The sequence below is a fragment of the Phaethon aethereus genome (assembly GCF_964289735.1).
Source record: "Phaethon aethereus genome assembly, chromosome: 1".
Classification (NCBI taxonomy): domain Eukaryota; kingdom Metazoa; phylum Chordata; class Aves; order Phaethontiformes; family Phaethontidae; genus Phaethon; species Phaethon aethereus.
In genome coordinates, this window is record NC_138575.1 from 56,351,453 (window position 1) to 56,373,893 (window position 22,441).

Here is a 22,441-nt window from a genome sequence, read left to right on the forward strand (position 1 = left end):
AGCAAACTGCCATCCTCCGGCCGCTCTGTGCTTCCAGTCTCAAAACAAGCAGCTGATTCTCTTATTTGCCATCAGCTCATACCCATGTACTGCCCTTCGTGACCCAGCTCCAGTCCTCCTTTTAAGGGTGCTCCTTAATGCCCGTTACAGCCTGTTCAATTCGATTCCATTCATTCTGTGGCAGTGGCTCTGTAGCTGCCAGTCTCCAGTACAGGAGTTTAAAACATGTCTCTCAAGGCAGTGATCAGCTGCAAACACCTGAGGGCTACACAAAAAAGTGCTTGATTTGTATTTGGTACTTATCCAAAAAGCATCAAGATTGCTGCCCTGTAAGGCTGGAGTTGCAATCAAGAGTGCCCCAGCAAGAGTTCAGAAAGCTGACAAACCAGGCAGAGGGTGAGACACCCTTGATGACAGCCAGCAGGAACAACAGACAGGCCCTCACAGTCTCCAAGCAAACACCACAAGGTAAGTGACATATGGCAGGAAGAGCTTCCCCACACCTAGAGCTGCCAGGGCCCAACTCAGAGGCAGGGCTGTTTGGCTGAGCACTGCTGTTCATGCTCAGAAGGACATCGCAAGTCCCCGGTGCCCCACCGCCCATCGTTCAGCACAGCTGGAGCAGGGCAGGGAGGGGTGGCTGGGATGACAAAACATTACCTGGAGGTGGTCTGGTGGGGCACAGATGAGCCACGCAGGGGCAAGGGCTGGCACAGGGACCAATGTCCCTGGGGTCCCCAGCTTCAGGCAAGCAAGACACCTTCACTGATAGAGAACCTCAGGGGTAGGAGTAAAGGGGGTGTTGTATTTAAAAACCTCTGTGGCTGGGGTTTGGCTCGTAAGAGGCACCAAGTGAACATCACACCCACCCCCCTCTAGCACAGGCACAGCTGCAGCTGTCACATACACCAGTGCATACACTTACAGTGTGGCTGTGTGTGTCTAGCTACCGTGGCTGAGCAATTTTGCTGCTTTACCCAATGAAGAACTGTGCTGCAGGGCAAAAAGCAGCTCTGTGGTGAGTACTTTGGCTGTTAGAGTCATTTTACACCATGCTCTCCTGCCCCTGTAACCCACCCATTCCTTCTACCCTTGCACATGACACAGATGCTCTCTCCAGCCTCTCACACTTACCTCATTCTGCTCCAGCAAATTACTTCACTCTTCACGCAGATTTTCATCTTCAGCAGAAGTTTTGCTGTAACTTGTGGTCTCCTCCTCCCCTGGAGGGAAATCAGCCCTACTGTGACAGTCAAATACTTAGGGTAGAACATCACCCATGCTACAGTAACTCACTCCTCCATCACACAAGTAAAACTCCAGGGGCCTGATCAAAACCTCACACTGCTCATCCTTCACCTTTGTAATACAGGGCAGTTTAGCTTGGACTGCCAAGGCCATGAGGCAAGAGCTGTTTATTTTGTTTTACTTAATTGCATGTATAACATCTAGCATAAAGCAGCCCAGTGACTCGCCTCCTCGATGTAAGCATAGGTAACTAAGAGTGGTATGTACAGCGCCAGCCCTCACAGCCGTCTTTCTTACTCTCACATTCCACCTCGATAGTGGAGGAAGCAGGCAAAGAGGTCACTGAACAACCGCGTGGGCCGATCAGTAAAAGACCTGTTGCACAGCCACAGTTCTTTCCCTGCTGCTATGCTGCAGCCTGGGGCAGGGGGAGGTGTGGGGTGCTGTTTCCAAAAACATCAGTCTTCTTTCAGAAATCACCAGGCTTATCTCTCTACCACCTTTAGCAGCCCAACCGCTGCATGCTGCTTTGGAGAGCCAAAGGAAATCTTGCAAAAGCCATCCCCTGTGTGCCTGCTGTCTACTGATCTGCCATGGAGAACAGGGCCTCGACTCTTTGCTAGTGACATCCCTGCACGAGAAGCAGTTTGCAGCACAGCTCACAGCTGCTGCTCAGACAAAAGGCAGACACCAAACCAGCACAGAGATAAGGCTGCCATGGCCCAAAGCAGCCACCTAGCTTGGCCCAGCCCTCGAGGCAGGTCCCATGTTGCTTACTAGAGACAGATCACTCATTGATCGTATTGAGGTTCACTCCTGCTCAGGGAGCAGCTGTGATGACAGCTCAAATCACCAAAAAGCAATGCCACACCTGCTTCCCATCAATCCCAGTCAGAGCAAGGGCCACCTAAATGTCTCAGAAGAGCAGAACATGCATTGGGCTGCACAGAGGCAGACAATGTCAATAAAAAGTGCCTTGCAGGCAGGACAGGGGAAGGCAGGTAAGGCACAGGGATACGGACATCCAGGTCAATTTATTACACACAGGAATGAAAGTTTCCATTTAAAAAAAAAAATCCCCTTTGGGAATATTGCTGCTGGTTTTATAGAATCGGCCTCATGGTGATGAAATTAAAGTTGTATGATTCTGGCAGGCCCTGGTGTCGTGTGTGGTTAAACCGCCTCCAAGTGAAGACCGGGAGACCGCCCTGTACTGGGGGGCCATTGATTGCAGTGGCTGTGAACGCTGAAGCCAGGCGGAAATCTGACACCTGTAATAAAGGACAGGAGTTCAGGGCAAAATGGTGCATCCATCCCACAGAGCAGGAGCAGCTCAGAGATCTGATAACAATAAAGTGAACAAGGGGAAATGCATGCTGGTCAGGCATTCCTCCGCTGCACAGAGGCATCTTCAGCCACAGAACAGCCAGCGCCGAAGGGCAGTAGCAAAGCACAAGCCCACGATGCCCTCTAGCCCTTGTGCTATCCAGGGTGAGAGGCAGCACATCTGCCCTCAGGACAGTCCTCCCTGGGTTTGGGTGTCTCCAAAAGAGCTGGAGCTGCAGCAGGCAGCCTAGAAGGCCTGACCTAAGCTCTGCTGCACGTTAAACACTTGGGCTGTCCTCTCGGGCACTGTCAGAGTAATTTAGGAAAAGACAAAGAAAGGCAGCACAGAGTTAATGCTGCTGCCCAGACCTTGTCCTGTTCCTTCATTATCTCCCAAGAGGTTCCCTGCCTGCTCCATCTTCCCAAACTTAGAGACATTAACATTGCTTTTAGTGTTTACAGCAGACTGACCTTAGCTTCACTGCCGGGTTTTGCTTCTGCTCTAGGCTGTCTCAGGGCCTCTCAGGTCCCCTGTCCTCCCCCTGCCCAGCCCATTCCCCTTGCCTAACTGTCCTGGCAAAGGTATCGCAACCACTGTGCTCTGACCTGCTCCCTTACCAGACACCTCTACACAGCAATTTTATGGATTCATCTTGTAATAACCAGCTCTGGGAGCTCCTACTGGCCACTGCAGCAGGCAGCTGGCCCGGGCTTGTGCAAGCTGAGTGGACACACAGCACTGGCAATGCCAAAACAGCTTCCACAGCACCCATCCTAGCAACCAAAGTCACAATCCAAAAATGCAGCACGCTGGTCCCCACAGGATAAAGCACCATATGACCTCCGAGCACACCAGGGCTGGGCAGCTGCTCACTCAGGTATTGCTCCTCCCAGTGAAAATACCATACGAGCTGCCTAGAAAAACTGCAGCTTTCTCCAGGACAGTCAGTCTAAGAATTTTCCTCACATCGCCCCAGAAAGCCAAGTGATCTTTACCAAACTTTGCCCAAAGCAGTTGCACAGGGGGGTGAAGCCCTGGAGTAGGGTGACTCACTAAGAGAGGTGGGCTTTTGCAAAGGTAAAGCTAAAGTTAGGCTGAAAACACATTCCTGTGTGCTCTGGGGAGGCATCCACAGGTCCCCATGAACAGGAGACTGAGGCTGTGCCACAGTCACCTTCCCCAAGTGATGTGAAGACTCATTTCAGCCTTCTCTTAGGCTTCTCCTGCTGCAAGGCTTTGGGGTTTAACCCCTAAACAGCAGAAGTTCCCATTCCCATGAACATAATTTTTTTGCACACCTCCCCCTGTATCCTCTGCCACTGTGATGGGACTGGTGTCAGGGACAGCAGATAGGACTCTGCACAGAATTACCATCTCAGGATCTGCCTAAGCACTGGGAAAGCATGAAAAGAGGGAACAGACAGGCCTGGCCATGCCTGCCCTTGTGCAGGCAAACATGCTACAGGTCTGATAGGAGCACAAACAGGCTGCAGGAAACATTCAGCAGATACTGAAACTGAGGTAATTTACCTTGGAGTCATAGCAGCCTGCAGGCACTGGAAAAGAAGGATTCAGGTCTTCCCGGCAGCAGATGGTGTTGCAAGGATTATGTTCAGCATAAGGATCACGCTGGTAGTCTGGGGAGAAATATGGTGGGAGGGAAGGAAGAAAAGAAAACAAATTAGTCCCCTCACAAAAAGCCTCTACCACTGATGCAAAGTACCCGAGCCACTAAAAGCTGGGTAAGTGCACTGGCAGAAACACAGGTCTATCACACTGCTCTCATGCTCCTCCCCAGGTACCAGCTGGAAGTCAGTGCTTGACACAGGGTATTAAGTAGAAGAGCTCCTAATACAAGTCCATACAGCTATTTCTGCATCCCAGGGCACCACTGCCAACCTCTAACCACAAACATCTGCAACTCCGCATGATGAAAGCTTGCGGGAATTTTGTCAGGAGAGAAAAGCAGAAGAGAAAGGAAAAGGGAGGGAAGGAAAAGTACAGCAGCAAGAGCCTTTGTTTTCCTGTTCTGGACTAAAATGAGTGTTAAAGAGCAAAGCCTTTGAACACCCGTTGTAGTAGCTGCAAGCTAGGAGGAGAAGGTGGACAAGCCTCAATGTCTATGAGCATGCTGCTACTCACAACTGTAACAGTAGTGATACCCCACCCTGGGAGAGGCCTTCCAAACCCAAGCCTGGTAATCAGCATGGACCCTATAACTGGGAATAAAAATATAGCATCTAAAACTATCTGTACTTAGGTGGGCTTAGTGAGAAGTAAATTAAGCTATTTTTAATGCTGTTAAGGAGAAACTCCTCAGGTAAAAGCAGAGCAGAGCATTACCTACCAAAGATCATTCTGCCTGAACAGGGGAAAAAAAAGAGGCCAAGTTGATCTGAAGTTTTACACCAAATTCTCTGGTCTGATCTGACCTAACTCATGCTTAGGATTGAAGGCTTTGAGGATTGACTGGCTGTAGATTTAATGGGTAACAGCAGTCCAGAGAGTCTCTCTGAGTGCTAGAAGCTCTCTGGAAGGTCAAACAGCAAGCTCAAGGAAAGGTCAAACAGTAAGCCCAAGGGCCCTTGTTCTAGAAGGAACCCAGTCTTGTTTCCGTTAGAGTAATTTTAGCCTGGTTTTCTACCTTGACAGTAAGCTTGTGTTATCTTTTTGCTTTATGTGTACTCTGCACCTAGGGTAATACAACTCTGATCTGTACGGGAGGCTGCAGCTTCCCACTATAATCCAAGAAATAAAAGTAACAGTGCTTTATTAAGATCAGCTCCACAGTACATAAACACATGTCTTACTGTTGTATCTCATGATGTACTTCATGCTTTCCAAGTTGGTCACCTTGCCCTGGTCTCGACGAAAGATTTTTGCTCTTGGAGCAAGCTCATAAGAGAAATCCATGCCATACTTCTCAACATATGCTGCATACCCACTGAGATTGTAAATCTTTTCATGGAAAGGGATATTGTATGAAGGCCAGTAACCTGCAAGAGACAAAACCCAGTCTGTTAATCAGTTAGAAAAGCTGAGCACTCTTGTTTACCTCAAAAAAAGAAAAATAAACCATTTTCCATGCTGTATTGCCTTAACAGCACGTCGAGGAACAACACGTCAAACTGGTTTGAACACAAGAAAATAAGGCAATAGTGAATGACATGACCAGGGTTGACTCCCAGTGTAATACACCATTGGAGACTGCACCCAGGCAACCCGCCCCTAGACTTCCACCCTGAGGACTCATCCTGCAAAACAGCTGAGATCAGACTTGCAGGAGTCTGAGGTGAACACGCAGAGCAGCCACAGCCCTCCTACAGAGGTTTCCCTGCTCAATCTCAGAGGAGTGCAAGATCATTTACGTCCAAACTTGCCACTAAGAGGCTTGAAGTCACTCCCTTTCCTCATCCACCCCACGTGTATTACATGGGGTAATACACCATGCTGAGATGTCAGGGACAGATGGACACACGCAGGAACCACAGAGCTGATAGGGGTGAACAGGAGGCAGGTCAGCAAAGAACATACACATGCTTTGTGCCATGGTGGTTGGAAAGCTGCGATTGCACACAGTGATAAGGAGACATGGGCGATAGATGCATGTTTGCCAGTATCTGGCTTTGAGGGTTAAGAAGTGTCCTAACTTTTCCAAGAACAAGTGTGAATCCTGCAGTCTTGTTAACTCTAAAGAGCAGGGTTACCAGCCAGAACTCCAAAGAGAGTTTTCGGTAGGTGACATACAACTGAAACAAGACTAGTCTAGAAAGCAGAAAAACTTGTAAAGAGCCAGGGGACAATCCAGGTCAGGATCTGGGTACAGCAAGTCCTGTGAGAATTAAAAACAGATATACCTTATATATAAAAACCTATACCTTAACATAAATTTTTAGATTTTTTTTTTTGCAAGGCAGGCACCAAGAAGTGTTTAGGCAGAGAGTATCTAACATGAGCTAGTCCCAAGAGCAGCATACTTTCAGGTCATCTCCAAAGAACTAGCATTTCTGTTGTCAGTGAGGAATGTTGCTTCTTAAATCAAACACACCAGGATCTGGTTTAGAGATTTACTATCTAGACACTGGTAAATGCAGCACTCCATGTATTAGCATCAGCCCAGCACAACCGGAAGAGCCTGGCTGTGAGATGCTCAGGAAAATCAACTGGGACTCACTGGGAGTGATACACACAGATACAAACCAAACTTCCCGAAGGACAGATACACAGACAGTAAGCACTGGAACGCTGCCTGAGCGGAGGCCTTACAAGCTTGGGTCCTGCCAGAGACAGGAATACCTTGTCTGCTGGCATTTGCTTACGTGACCTAGAGCCTACCTGAAGGAAACAGGTTGTGTACGTGTTGTGTTGTAATACAGGTGTCCTCCAGATGTGAGCTCACTTGCCAGCCTCTAATGATGCAGGCCAGAGGATATGAATACATCAGCTTCCAAACCAGCAGGGTTTAGTTGCAATTCAAAAAGGTGCTATTGTCTCACATGAACGCAGTGCATACGTATGACCCCCTTCTCCCACCTGGAAAAACTTTTTGTTTAAATTGCCAAAACAGAGGAAGCTATTCAAGTTCTCCTGCAGCAAGAGCTCTTCTGTCTCAGGCTCTGCAAGACTGCAGATCCCATGCAGACAGTACAGCACCCAACCCAATGCAGCCTTCACCCAAGGGCTGCTGCTATAAGCCAGTGAAACCTGCCTGTTGGGCCTGACAGAGTGGATAGTGACAAAACCAAGTCAGAGATGGTATAAGGTTGAAAGAGAGGAGGGTGGATGACATGAAGGCAGCAAGAATTCTCTGAAACAAAATGCGTCCCTACCCATCAGAGCAAGAGATCTCAGCAATATCGAGAGGTAAAGCAATGAGAATATTTACATGTATGGTAGAAGAGACTGAGATCCCATGTTCTGATCTGATGTGCTGCTTTTTATGCTGAAATCTATGTACTATTCACTCATCATGAAACGTAAACTGCGGCCCACTCCTGTCCCCTATATCCCTATACTGGAGATAGTATTGCCCTCCCCCACCTCTTCTAAAGGATTCCTGAGTTTTCTTTGTCAAGATACAGAAAGCACCTTGACATCTTTGCGTGGAAAGGGCAATGTAAGAGATGCCTGGTTTTTAGAATTCACTTGCACTACAAAAGAAGCTGACAGAAGCCATAAAAAAGAAGGTTTCCATTTTCAAACCCATATAAGAAAATGCTTCCTTCTTCCTCAGATACAGGGCTTACTACAGCAATGCCTGCCTTTGTTCACCTGAAAACTCAATTTTTATTCTCTGTTATTTCAAGGTTTATGCTTGGGGGGAGGGGAGGGGCAGGAAGCCAAGGCTGGTACAAACCCACTCTGACCAAACCAGAGTGTCAGAAGTGCATTATCTCTTTGGATACCAGCTACATGACAATTATGGAGTGTGCCAGGGTCAGCTGCTCTACAAACACTTTAAGCCAGCACTGCTCTTGAGAAGGGCAAACTTCCTTCACCTGGGCTACTCCAAGCACCAGGGAACAGGACAGGGGCCTTGATGGGTCTTGTCTGGTGTCCTGCATTGCATGGAGGAGTCCAAATCTGCTGCTTACAGGAGCAGTGCTGGCTTATAGCAGCTGAGGTCTCTACGGCAGCATTACTGCAGTGCTTAACCCACCCTGTGTGCTGAGGGCTGTCCTTCCAATGTTTAAACTGCCAGAGACTGATGGCTGCATTATCCCAATACACACAATGTGCATTTAGATACCTGGGAAAAGCCATACTGTAACTGTAAAATAATATGTAACTTCTAATACATGCTGCCACCTTCAAGAAAAGAGCAGCCACAGGATCTCCAAGGAGAGAATAAGTGAACATTGTGTGCCCAAGCCCAGGGGTTGGGTTCAGTCCTACAGAGAATCCCACACAGCAGCTCTCAAGTTACTGCTGAAAAGGAACTCAGGGAACCCTCTAAGCCTGGTCTCTCTGCACAGGTGCAGCACTGCCATGATGTCGTTGCATTGCTTCAAGTGCCAGAGCTAGAGGATTTCTATTAGTTTGTTTGTCAGCACCACAATCCACAGCACAGATAAGCCCAAGGCATTTCACCATCTGAACTACACACAAACACTGGAACATAAGGTGTAACAGCCTACTTTCATACCTTCAATGGATAAAGAAGCCAGAGAAGTCTAAGGGAGAGACACGGGATTTTTCCAAGTTACCGATATGAAACATCTCATAAAACCATATTGACATTGTGGCAATGCCTAAAGTAAGCCAGAATTTTCCAGGGAGCCAGACAAAAGGAAGAATTCCAAAAGCGAAACCACCCCAGCTGCTAACATAAATGCATTTCCAGTAATTGATGATTAATAGCAATTCATCAATTCACATCCTCAGCATGTGATTAGAGGAGGGAGCACAAAGCACCAGACACTTAAATTTGTGGAATGAGCTCAGGCTTTTGGATGCCAACATAAAGTATCTAGAAAACACTTGTGAATGAAACCTGACAAGTGGGTGTTTTGCTTCACCTAGGTTTTTGTTTGTTTGTTTTCCATCAAGTTGTTGCTAGTCTTGCCATGGGATTAAGGAATCTTTTAAACAGCAAATATTAATCAGAAAACTGAGTTCCAGAAACGTTCAGGAGTTAAGTCTAACCTAGAACTTCTCTCGTATTTAAAAGCTCATGTCCTTATAGAGTGACCCACTCACCAAACATTTCAAGTAGCCCACAGCATCACAGTTATTTAGTATTGCTTCAAATAGACCTCATCTTTTTCCTCATGGTCTCTAAGACAGTGCAAAATAATACCAGGAAAAAGCAAGCAAGAAGATAAAGTCTACTTCTCCTTCCCCAGCTTCTAAGAAACACAGAAGCTCACCACATTTCTGCCACAGCATACAGGAGAAATGAAAACAGCGTAATAGACCTGGCAACAGAAGGCTAACTTGAAACTCAGCACTAGCATTCAGTAAACCCTTCCTAGGTACAAAGCACAGTTCTCCATCAGCTGGCACAAAGAGATGGCTTTTCTAAGCCACTAACTACTATAGGAGTTATTACCTTTCCGGAGAATATTTGTTTGATCGGAATACTCCACAAGGGTCGGGATCTGCTCAACAATGTACAATGCACCATCATCAAGGCTCTTCTGCAGCTTGACCTTCTTCAGGTCCAGCACCATGTACTGATTGTTGTAAGTCCCTAGGTACAAGAGCAAAGAGAGAGTTACGTGTCCTGCTTGGGGAAGGAAAAGGGTACAAGGGGGAGAGGGAACACGTTCTTTTTTCTAAGATTCATACGAAAGTGTACTTACCAGAGTTGCACTTCGAGAAGGTTTCTGCCCAAGTTTTGCCACCATCTGCCATCATGTTAGCAATGCGGACCCTCTGCCAAGCCAACAGGGATTCAGGCACCACTTGCTTCATGAGGGTTTGGTTGAATACACTGTTGGTAGTCTGCAGCATTATCAAGCCACTGCCTAGTATGTAAAAGTCATCCAGGGACACCAAAAAGCCTTAAATAGCAATAATACAAAATTTGTTCTTTGTGAGCCTTTGATACTCGTAGAACAAAACAGAGAGACAAGCCAAGAGGATATGAATGAGTCAACATCTGCATGTTTAAAATCAAACTGTACAAATATTAAAAATGAGGTGGTGACTTCTGCAAGTGCTTTAAGCCCACCTGTCAGCACAGTTTTTCATTTGTCAAGCTATGTCTTATTCTTATGTTGAGGATTACATACTATAAATGCCTAGTGAGTGTTTGTTTCTAACAAAGAAATTCCTTTAAAAATACAACAAAGAAAACCAAAACAAAAGTACAAACTCCACAAAGAGATTTTCATCAACCAGTTTTAGTTTTAGATTTTTATTCTGTAAGGACAACAGATATTCCTTTAAATTAATCCCTTCTGGATTAAATCAAGCCAAGCAGAAAAGTCTTCCTTCTAGTTTAATCTTTTCCAGTCTAACTATTCTTAAAAGCATCTCCAAGAAATGGGCACCTCTTAAATCATAAACCACATCCTGTATATGAGACAAAGTTTTACCCGCTCCTCTTTCTGACATGTTGTAATTGATTTTTTTTGCCTATCAATCAGCCCTGCAAAATCAACACAGCGATAGATCTCTAGGCAGGATTCCCTTCCAGGTTACATGCCAACAGAAGTACTAGGTCCAGTTGCAGATCCCACGCCAGGAGATGGTATACAGAGCTGCAAAGGTCAGCTATCGCATGATGATGACTTACAAAGCAGAAATAACTTGACTTTGAGATTCCCCAGCAGATACAGGGCTTCCAGGTTGGGGAAGAAAGGTTGTTAACTGAGGTCCTGACAGGGAAGTCATCCAGAACCTGGTCTCTTGCTAGTGAGTTTTTAATGGTATCACTCTTCAAAGAGCACAAAATATTAAAATGCTACACAACAGCATAATAGTTGAGTTCTATGAAATCTTCTACAGCAAGCTCTATTAATGCAGTCTGCAAACAAATTAAGGTCAGCAACCTGTGACAGCCAGAAGGACAACTCCGCTCTACCTCCTATTCCTAGGCTTTCATCAAAAGGCAGATCTCTTTCAAGCAAATGTAATGTTTAGGGACTCCGTTTCAGCGAGATTTATTTAATGTCCCAAGTTCCCAAATCAAAACAGATCCAGGAAAATATACTCTGTAGTCACCTGTCACCTAAAATGTCAGTATAGAACAGGCAGAGCACCCTGGCAGCTTGTGGTTCCTAGTATTTTATTATTGATACTCCTTTTCTGTCTCCAAGAAATTGTGTACATCAACAGCAGAGTTCTCTCCCAAATAAGTAAGGACAAGAAGAGAAACACTAAACCTGGCTCTGCCAGTCTGTTTTATAGAATGACATGGGATACTCCAACAATAAACTGTTGTGTAATCAGTCAATTGCTTGCCCAGAGACAAGAAATGGAATTGTTAAACAATTGTGATTTGAATTGAATGCCAACTCCCATGTGGGTGCCAATGCCAAGTGCCCTACTTCAGAATAAAGCAAATAGGTTTTTTTCTTCTTTTTTAATCAACAGCTGAGATAAAACAGAAAAACTCAACTCAAAGCAAGTGTCAACACAAGTAATGATGCTGAATTAACTGAAGTTTGATCTCTGTAATTCAAATAAACTGCAAAGCTCAGCTAAGCTGAAAACAAGGGGATTTCCTTCTGGGCCTTAGTATTTCCCAAGTTTTATCCTGCAATGTTTTATACTACAGCATGCCCTCGATGATACACCATTACTAGCCTAATTACTCCAAGGCAACATATACCATTTTGATTTAAGACATAGGCAACCCTGAAAAAAAGGGGAAGTTAACACACAAACAACTAGTTTACCCAAGGCAAAGACAACCACAAAAATAAAACCTGGGGGAAGCCTAGAGATATTTGAAGAGTCTGAATTTCCCTGGTGACTGGAAAAAGGGAAACATTGCACACATTTTTAAACAGGGTAGAAAGGAGGACCCTGGGAACTACTGGAAGAGCATGGAACAAATCCTCCTAGAAGCTATGCTAAGGCACATGGAGTGATTCCAGCCAGCCAGCATGGCTTCACCAAGGGCAAGTCCTGCCTGACCAACATAGTGGCCTTCTATGATGGAGTGACCACATCAGTGGACAAGGGAAGAGCTACGGATGTTGTCTGTCTGGACTTCTGTAAGGCCTTTGACATGGTCCCCCACAACATCCTTCTCTCTAAATTGGAGAGAGATGGATTTGACAAGTGGACTGTTGGGTGGATAAGGAACTGGATGGTCGCATCCAGAGGGTGGTGGTCAACAGCTCAATGTCCAGATGGAGATCAGTGATGAGTGGTGTTCCTAAGGGGTCCATATTGGACCAGTAACGTTTAATGTCTTTATCAATGACATAGTGGGATCGGGTACACCCTTGGCAAGTGTGGTTGACACGCCTGAGGGATGGGATGCTATCCAGAGGGACCTGGACAAGCTCGAGGAATGGGCCCTTGTGAACCTCATGTGGTTCAAGAAGGCCAAGTGCAGGGTCCTGCACCTGGGTTGGAGCAATCGCCAGTATCGGTACAGGCTAGGGGTGAAGGGATTGAGAGCAGCCCTGTCGAGAAGGACTTGGGGGTACTGGTGGATGAAAAGCTGGACATAAGCCATCAATGTGCGCTCGCAGCCCAGAAGGCCAAGAGTATCCTGGGCCGCATCAGGTCAAAGGAGGTGATTCTGCCCCTCTATTCTGCTCTGGTGAGATTCTATGTGGAGTACTGCATCCAGCTCTGGAGCCCTCAACACAGGAAAGACATGGACCTGGTGGAGCGAGTACAGAGGAGGGCCACCAAAATGATCAGAGGGATGGAACACCTCTCCTATGAGGACAGGCTGAGAGAGTTGGGGTTGCTCAGTCAGCCTGGAAAAGACAAGGCTCTGGTGAGACCTTATTGCAGGCTCCCAGTACTTAAAAGAGGGCTTATAAGAAAGATGGGGACAGGCTTTTTAGCAGGGCCTGTTGCAAAGGGACAAGGGGTAATGGTTCTAAACTAACAGAGGGCAGATTCAGAGTAGATACAGGGAAGAAATTTTTCACAATGAGTGTGGTGGTATACTGGCATAGGTAGCCCAGGGAGGTGGTAGATGCCCCATCCCTGGAGGGTCAGGTTGGATGGGGCTCTGAGCAACCTTATCTAGTTGAAGATGTCCCTGCTCATTGCAGGGGGGTTGGACTAGATGTCCTTTACAGGTCCCTTCCAACCCAAACTATTCTATGATCCTGTATCACCAAATATTTGATGTCCTCTTGTGTCATTCTTGTGCTTGTAAGTATGTATCAGAATCTGTTGCAATTGAAAATCCCTTTTATTTCATCCCAGTGTACAGTTCACCTATTTTTTACTGTAAACCCATCTCTCCTTTTTATCAGCAACTCTCAGTATTCCCCCCCCTTTTCCTCCTTTCCAATGAACCTGACTCTTCCTATGCAGAAAAAAAGCAAAAGCACTTCTCATTGCATCTTCTGGGGCGGAGCCATTTAGATTAAGTTTCCAAACACCACTGGAAAACGGAAGTTTCCATAGTCTGGAGTTTCAGTCATCATGACAATATTAATCAGCCAAGCAAAGCAAAATATTTTTTGAAATCTAAGACACAGTGTTCTCCGAACAGCCAGCACACCAAAGTGTATGGGGGGTGGGGGGAGGTATGTATAACACATTCCTGGCAGCTATTGTTCCTAAAGAGGTAGGTTGCTGCTTTCTGAACCTGATGGCATCAGCCTTTTTTGTGTTTTAAGAGGTTGTTGTGCTCCTTCAAGTACAGAAAAGGTCAGTATTATAGGCTGGAAGTCAGAGACATGAAGTCTAGCCATCACCTCACAAGGATGAGAGTAGCTCCCAGCTGAGATGCTCAATGCTTTGGGCTATAAACACACTTGACAATGGGAAAGGAAATGTCTTCTCCAGATTAGCTTTCTTAATCACAGCAGCAGCTGCTTCTCACACTAAGACTGAGCTCCTGCCAGTTGCCTTCCTCCTACTTGCAGACCTCTCCTAGGCACTAAGAAATAGCACATCCCACACTATAGCTTTGGCCTCTCATGTCCAAAGTACATCAGACACTGGCCTCTACCTCCAGCTTTGGAGGGAGCAGGGAAGTAAGAAGTGGTGTAGCAATACTTCATGACCAAGCTGGTCCCCTGACTACAAGAGCTACCACCCTTTCCATCTTATGTTCCTTCTAGCTCTTGCTCAGGCTGTGGGGAAGGATCATGCTGCACTTTCTGATCCTGCACTAACACCAGATTGCTTCAAAGCAAGTGGCACATGTTACTTCTCTCTCCTGCCTCAGGAGCACATGTTTAGCCATCCATCAAGACAACTTGTGTCATCTTGTTCTTCCTATGTCACAGCCTGTCTCAACCAAGCCAGATCATAACAGCAGACCAGAGGAGCAAAGGTGGCAGTAAAGTTCTTCTCAACTGTTTTGCTTAAACAGCTAAAAATCAGAGTAGCATACTTAACAAGACTGTGGCTCAGCTCAGGAAGAGTAGGTCACTACCCAAACCAGAGTGCTTGGGTCCAAATGGTAGACTCCCTTTCTTCACTGGCGTTCAAAACGAACTGTTCAAGAGGTCCATCCAAACATACATAAGTCTTGGGAGCTGCAGCCTCCCTGCTGTCCAAGGAAAACTGCAAATTTCATCAGTTAATTGGTCTCATTTCTTTGAATGCCTCAATGGGGCAGTGTAGAGTAGTGCCTGCATAGCATGGGGGGGTTCTCTGATGTTTTACTAGATATGTCCTGCACAACACAACACCTACTTTGTCTCTGTCATCACATTTCTTACCCCCCGCAAATGAGTACAGCTTCACACAACATTCGTGAGCAAATGTAACATGTCTGTACAATTTAAGTTCTCTTTTCTGTGCATAGATTCACCAACCACATTAAGTACTTCTGTCCAGAGCTTGAACGAGACACTGAAGTCAGGGGTGCCCAAGCATTCAGCTTGGAGACACTCCTCCTTTCCAGAGGTTCACAGAGCTATCCTACATGCAGCTTCTTCAACAGAAGAGAAAGATAAGACTACGAGCAGAGCTGAGGTGAGGATTAGTGTGGAAATGAGCAGCAAGTGGCTAAATCATCCTGGAAAAGCAGAGATTAATACTCCCATTCATTTCCACTTGACTGTGCCTCTGCAGTACTACTGTTGGTCTGAAAGGGAGAAAGCAACAAAGACAAGACCTGCTGTAACAGCAGACATTTGAGCATGCTGGCAGGAATGGGGGGAACTGCCAGTGAAGCCAGGGTGGACTCTGCAATTCCTGCCTGACCTCCTACCTGCTCAAACACAGCAGAAGCTAGGAAGCATGAGGCCATCTAGCTGTATCATAAGGCACATGCTGACATGCACCATCGTTAGTGAACAGTCTTAGATCCTTTGAATCACAACAAATATTAATTTTTGCAGTGTAGTAGTCTGTCTTTTGAAGTTCAGTAAATAATCAATCGGTACACCTTTACTCTGTGATCCCAGGAGAAATCAGGGAGTTGGCACATTCCTTCTCAGAAAGCAAACGACTCCTTGAGGATTTTCTGACACAGCTTTTGGACACCAGAAGAGTTTTACTTCATATCCAATCTACTAGATGACAGAAATCTTTTAATCACTCAGTTAAGTGTCACTGAAGACCTGGAAGGACACCTGTTTTTTAATGCTCTTTGTTTCCTCCAAAAGTCAATACTTCTATGTACATTAGGATCATGTTACAATTCACAGGAGCTCACTAGCTTGGTCTTTCTTACTGGTTCTTAGTGTCTAATCAGGATGGAGAATAAGAACAGGAACTTGCACGCAGGGAGAAGTTGCAGTCTTCAAGAATCATGCAGATTCCATGGCCAGATGCCCTGAAAATATAAAGCTTCATCACAACATGCAGGAAAGGAATTTGGCAGATCCCTCCTTCCTGTGTTATGTCCCTAGATCATTACCAGGCCAGTGCTTAGAGCTTGCTCATTCTCTGGAAAACTGCAAGTTTGTGAGCTACACCCAGAGCTAATGTAATTTGCTGAAGTCAGTGGATCATGCTTGTCTAGTGCTTGTGATGGTACCCTGTAATTAGGCAACCAGTGAGTACACTTTGCATACCGCAAGTCTCTCAAACTTCACTGTAGCCATGGGAACTGTTTTGCAACAGTTCTCCCTCAATTTTGTTGATAGAAGTACACCTTACTACATCACTGTCTCAGAGTCAACCCGGCACAAGCAAAGCTTTTAAATCAGCCATCTCTGCAGACTTCAGCCTCAGGGAAGCACACTGGGATTTTTGACAGCATCTGTTCAGTAGTGTACATTTCAGCACAGTAGTAGCTGATTTTCCAGTATCCTCCCATACAGCAAGCTTTATCAGTCTCATCAAAACAGAAGACTTATATTTCACTTTATACAAAGAATCCACAAAAGGATCCCAGAGGCATGACCATGGACACCCACTAAAAATAAAATAAATGTTCTGTATGGCTGATCCTGATCCCCAGTTTGAATCTGCAGCACAGGGCAGCATGCAACAGTTGGGAAAGAGAGACACATTCTCCTGAAGCATAGCACTACCCCCAACAGTATTTCTGCTGAGAGATACAAGACCCAGAACAACCTTCTGTACATTCAGCTGATGAACAGAGCTCAGACCGAAACCTTGGCTTTCTACCAGGTTACATGGACTTGGCAAAATTCCTTGCAACAAGTGAGTGAAATTCCCCAAAGGAATCAGAGATAAACCCATGCTCTTGAAAGGCTGTACACTTAAGACATTTGCCAGAATACTTCTACTCCTTCCTCAAAGCAGAAATCTCAGTGGTCAGAAAATGCTGCATTCCTGAGGGTCACTGAAGAGCGTCAGAACCCCACAGAAAAAAGAAATTGCTTTCAACATTAAATGAATGCAACTGCTTTTCAAGAACAGTTTCATAGTCTCAAGAGTCCCAGCCATGAAGAACCCTTACCTTTGTAGTAAGGCAAGCACAGTAATTCAATAAAACACATTTTTAAATCCTCAACCAACAAAATTTCATCAGAATCAGACAGTCTCCTACGGCACATACTTGACTTAAAAAAAATTACAAAGGTTCTCAAGTGTTTGGGCATTCTTGAATTTGAAATTCCAGCTTTAAAAACTTAGCCAATGCTTACTCTTAGAGTCTTAGATTTGCTTTGGTTTTTCATGTTCACATTTCTTGGTGCTGCTCTAGTAAGAGTACATATTTTACCACTGAAACATTAACTGCTGGCAATGTCTAACATTCTTCCAGGCAACTTGAGAATGTTATGCACTGCCTAAGCTTCCTGAAGGAGATTTAAATATCCTGGCTGGCTATATTACTAATACATGACATAAGAATTAAAAAAAAAAATACTCCCCTCTGCAACAGTTTATAGGGAAGCTGGAAGAGGGAGATTGAGGGGAGAACAAAAACTACTGAAGGTTTGCTAACCCAAAAAAGTCAGTACAACTTGAAATGGCTGATGTTTGGTACTCTCTAATAAACCCATTAGAGCACGAGTCATGCCACAGTGGTAAACAGAGGCGTTCAAAACTTATTACCAAACATCTGAATGCTATAGGCAAGGTGAGAAGTTGAACAGTTGAGATGACTGCAGACTACACGAGCAGAATTCAAAGCAGCATGTTTGTGCCAGAGGTAGAATATTTAACTAGTACTATTCAGAGCACTGAAGGTGATTAATCAACAACAAAAGACGATGACAACATCATGTTCAAGCCAGAAAACTGAAGATGACATTTTGTCCTCTCGGTGGCTAGAAGTTTCAAGGTAGATTGAAGCCAGTGCTTGTTGAGGTATTCTCCTTTTTACAGGCAAGACATTTGCAAGACAGTAAGATGGTCCATACCGTCTTGGATATCTACATTGTTCTGGGTTTCTTGACTGTACCTGGGTAACTGCTGAATGAGACACGGCTGGTGCTAGTGTCTGGATCAACTATATTGAAGTTCCAATGCTTATATATTCTCAGCGTGGCTGCATATGTAAACCAGCTGGAATGGGCAAAATATATATTCTCATATCCAGGTAGAACCTGGAAAACAGAAGCAGAAAGATTAATAATTTCAGACCCTATTATACTCTACATGTTTTGTACTCAATAGAAACTGGAAGAACAACTTGTTTTAATTAGTTTGATTAATTGTATTATTCAAGAAGGAGCAGATTCTTGTGCTTTTAACTGTGTACTTAATAATGAATTTCTGAAACCTCTGGAAATAATTCTTGCCCATATATTGTTTTCAAATAATCAGTTGTTATTTTTCACAATAAAACACCGTAGAGTTTTTTGGGACACCTGCATCACATGGTATTTTTTGTTTCCTGTTGAATACTTGTATTTACACATTCATATCAGCTCTCTGCAAACATATCCAGCCTTAACTTAGAACATATTGTTTCTGTGAAAATGCCTCTGGGTGACTTTAAAGTATGTAAGCAAATGCAAGTAAATTCATTCTGAAAAGGAATATATATATATTAATAGTACATCTTTTCAAGTTATTTCCCTGATTCTAAGATTTGTTGTTAGCTCAGAAACCTCTTGCTGTAGGTAAATGCATCTCAATTTAAGGTGAATATTGTTGTTCTGGGATACATGGAATCTCCCTATTCCGACTAGATCCTTGATAATTTTAACTGAAAAATTTAACTGCTGTGATGATATATCAGACTTATCTTAAAAGCGTTTTTTCCATCATTACTCCCATTGGAAAGCCATTCCAGAGTATCAATGTTAACACTTAGAAAGCATAGCCACCTACACTCATTTGTTCTTGTGCTAGCACTGTCCTTTAGTTTAAGTAATCCTCTTCCCTTCCTCCCTGCTTATTTATCCAATGCATTTGGAGATATTCACAATACCCCCTTTCAGACTTCACTTGGCTAGGTGAAACAAATTACCCTCTTCCAGTCTCCTCTCTGTGGCAGTTCCCTGTTCTGTAGTAATTCTAGTAGCTTTTCATTGTCAGTCTCTGTGGTTTTGTTTTGGGGTTTTTTTTCCCTGCCTTTGAACACAAGTGAGCAAAACTGGACCCAGAATTCTATGGAGGCACAAATGACAACTGCATAAAAACACCCTGGTTGACAAGGAGCCTCTTTAGGCTCATACAACATAAACAGTGAAGACTCCGGAAACGCAGACTCATGACACTGCAAATCAACACAGTCACTGGAGATTATGTTCTTGGTGCTCACCTTGATGAGCGCAGAGCAGTGACCCATATCCCACTGATATTTCCCATGGCTTCCTGGCTCCACATTGCATTGCCCACTCCGTGCAGAATACTCAAATAATGCAGGAATGAGGTCCAACAGGTCTCCAACTGCATTCAGAAATTGGACATCAAAGATGCTCAGTGGCTGAGGAAAGGGAGAAGAGAGAGACCACAAAAAGCACTTTCAGAGAAGCATCAAGACAGTCTCAGCTGTTAGAATTTTCCTTTTGTTCTCAAAGGAAGCTTTTACATGATCTATGAAATACCTGCTCACAAGGCCCAGATGCTCCAAACTTAGTGTCAAATTAGGCAGCTAGGTATCTTTAAGGGTCTGGCCCTTGTAGTGGCATTACCACTAATTACCACTAACATTTCTGAGGAAAAAGACGACACTAGCAGTAACTTACAAAACTTTTGTGTGTCTTCACAAACAGCATACGAATCAGTCTGCTGTTACTGTTACACTGGGGTAATAGTAAGATTTTTTGTTTGTTTGTTTTGTTATCTAGATGCTTTTAAAGAGCCTTACCTTAACAAACACTCTTGTGAGTTTTCAGATCTTTATAAAGACTGCAATTTTAAGACATCCTCAGGACTGAGGAGGAAGTAAGCAAGGGAAGCAAGATATGATAAAAACACTAATGAAGTATGGAACTAGCTGAAGAGAGGAAGTCAGTCAAAAGGCAATTTGCTATGCTACATGCTTGCGAAAACCGCTTATGGTTAGAACTATCCAGGGTTAATTACACAGAACTCCTTGTGCAATATGCTCTTCAGAACCTTCTCTTAATTTGCTTCTTCAGAAATAGGAACTCAACAGTGGTCTAACCTCAACCTTCAAAGACCGTTTTCTAAATCTTTCCTGTTCTTGCTTGCACCGTGCCTTTAGTTAAGGCAAGGCTTAACGAAAACAAGTCAGAACACACAACACTGTAGGGCTATGAACAGTAATTTTAGAATGGGACACAATCATATAGCAAAGAAACACATAGCTTGCTATATAAATCACCGTTATTAAACCATATAGCTGACCTCTCTGCAAACCACAATAAAGAGGAGACAAGGACGTGGAAAAAAAATAAATAGCACCAAATCCATTTACTTTTTATTCAGAAGGCTGAATTCTGTACTATCCATCTGCTGTTCTGGCAGAGAGAATAACCAACAGGAAAACCAAAAATAATGTAAACTCTAGTCCATATATCCCAGGGGAAGGAATTAAACCTTCGCACAATGCTTACCAAGACAAGTGAGAGAAATAAGCCATTCTTGCAAGTAAAATCCTGCCCCACAGAAGGCCCTAACAGCAGCTATAGTTTGAGGAAGAAATCCAAGCAAACTTTCATATATGTTACATTGCTTTAGCTCATCATGTTTGTGCTGTAAGGACCCAAACAGGGAGCAGCAAAGGCCACAACTAATAAACATCAAGTATCTTTGGACAGTTTTAAGCAACTCAGTGGTATGAATCATTTACAAACAAGTCCCAACAACTTCTATCTCACTGGAATCCATATAGAGAGACTTGGCACTGTTTCAGTACAATTTTCCCCCATCCAGCTGCGCTTAAAGGTCTGCAAGCCCACCACACAATCAGAAGCAGCTGTTTCGAGTGTCCAATTTACACAGCCATTACTGTACAGTACCACTGGGAGGGGATAAAACAGGATCACATATAAGAATGGTCGGCCAGCCCCAAGACATTTTAATTGTACTTGCCACCCATTTGCTACCACTCCATCTTCTCTTCCATAAAACCTGCCTTCATTGCAACATCTACAGGTAGCTACACTGATATTGCTGCAGCATCACTTGAATTGACTGTATTTTTTTTTTTTAAAGTTTCACATTTCTGTGCTATCTTACAGTCATTTCAAGTAAAAAAATTCAGTAACTACTAGGAAGTCCATTCAAGCTAGAACTAGAACAAAGGTGCCAAGCAAGGAAGCTATCAGAACTATATGCACAGAAAGGTGGCCAGAGAGCAGTAGAAAAGGCCCACTCAAAGCAGCAAAGGTTATATAAATTCCTAGGACTCCACTGGGTGACATTAGGTTGCCAGCTCCCTAAGTCAGCCAAAGTATCAGAGAAGTAAGAGAAGAACTAGGCTAAGTACCCACTAGGGTTCTGTTTTCATTTCTCTTTTGAGGGGCAAGCAAATTTCATTCCAGTTTATTTCCAAGAACTCATTCCTTTGCTTGGATAAACCTGGTTTTGTGTTTAAGACATCACACAAGCACAGTGCACAGAGCTTTTCTGGAGTCTGAAACTCCAGAGGAACAATGCATTCAAACAGAAGACCTGGGCATCTACAATGCAGGCCAAATCTGGGAATTTCAGGAGTAGCCTCAGGCATCTACCACAAAGCAGAGCGCCACAGCTTGGGAATTATTACAGCCGATTTCCAGGATATATGAAGAAGTATTCTCTATGAGGAGTTAATCACTGTCCATCAGCAAGAATTAGACCCCCCCCAAAAAAGTGTGCATTGTAACAAGTGCATAATATAGGGCATATTACAATCTTTTGTAGTCACCTTCTCCCATCTCACACAGCAATGTCAGAAAAACTCCTTGCGTGCATGGTTCACTCTTCAGGATGTAAATGAATGAGCTAAAATGACAAGTGGAGAGGTGGTATAGACACAAGAAGAGGAAAAAGGTCTTTTTCTAGAATGTGTGGCTCCTCCTCTAGGGTATCACCCTGAACAGCAAAAAAAAAAAAATTTCAAACTGAGTTTGAGTTACATGAGCTGTAAGGAGAAATAAACTTAGAAAGGGGAGCAGATAGGAGAGAACCAGCCTTAAAGGCTTGTCTACATGGGACAGTAAAATAGATGTTATTCTGTAACAACTGTTCTCCAGTAACTTCCCCATGCGTGAGCATTTTCAATACAAAATAAGGAAGCACAAATAGAGAGCTGTCCTAGAATCATTGTACTTAAAACTATGACACCTCCTTATTCAAGGGTAATTTCCCTGTGTAGACAAGCCCAAGATTAATCACAGCGTTGGGAGAGCATTAGGCAGATGAAAAGGCTTAATGTTCTTTGAGTGCCCCTCCTTCAGAAATTGTCTTGACAAAAGGGCTGGGTTTGTTTACTGGGTATAAAAT

The 22,441-nt window shown here is 44.3% G+C and overlaps 1 protein-coding gene across 1 annotated transcript in view; it reads right to left on the reverse strand.

Moving 5' to 3' along the window:
• Positions 1 to 2,351: 2,351 nt before the first annotated feature.
• PLBD1 (phospholipase B domain containing 1) overlaps positions 2,352 to 22,441 on the reverse strand; it is a gene marked incomplete at its 3' end in the record, with an annotated part of 41,231 nt that continues 21,141 nt past the window's right edge. Inside the window, exons 5-11 of the mRNA XM_082014164.1 lie at positions 19,308 to 19,472; positions 18,000 to 18,144; positions 9,880 to 10,080; positions 9,627 to 9,767; positions 5,386 to 5,571; positions 4,106 to 4,212; positions 2,352 to 2,519 (exon numbers count right to left, since the gene is read on the reverse strand). Coding sequence (XP_081870290.1) covers positions 2,352 to 2,519; positions 4,106 to 4,212; positions 5,386 to 5,571; positions 9,627 to 9,767; positions 9,880 to 10,080; positions 18,000 to 18,144; positions 19,308 to 19,472 — 1,113 coding nt within the window. The remainder of the gene's footprint in view (positions 2,520 to 4,105; positions 4,213 to 5,385; positions 5,572 to 9,626; positions 9,768 to 9,879; positions 10,081 to 17,999; positions 18,145 to 19,307; positions 19,473 to 22,441) is intronic.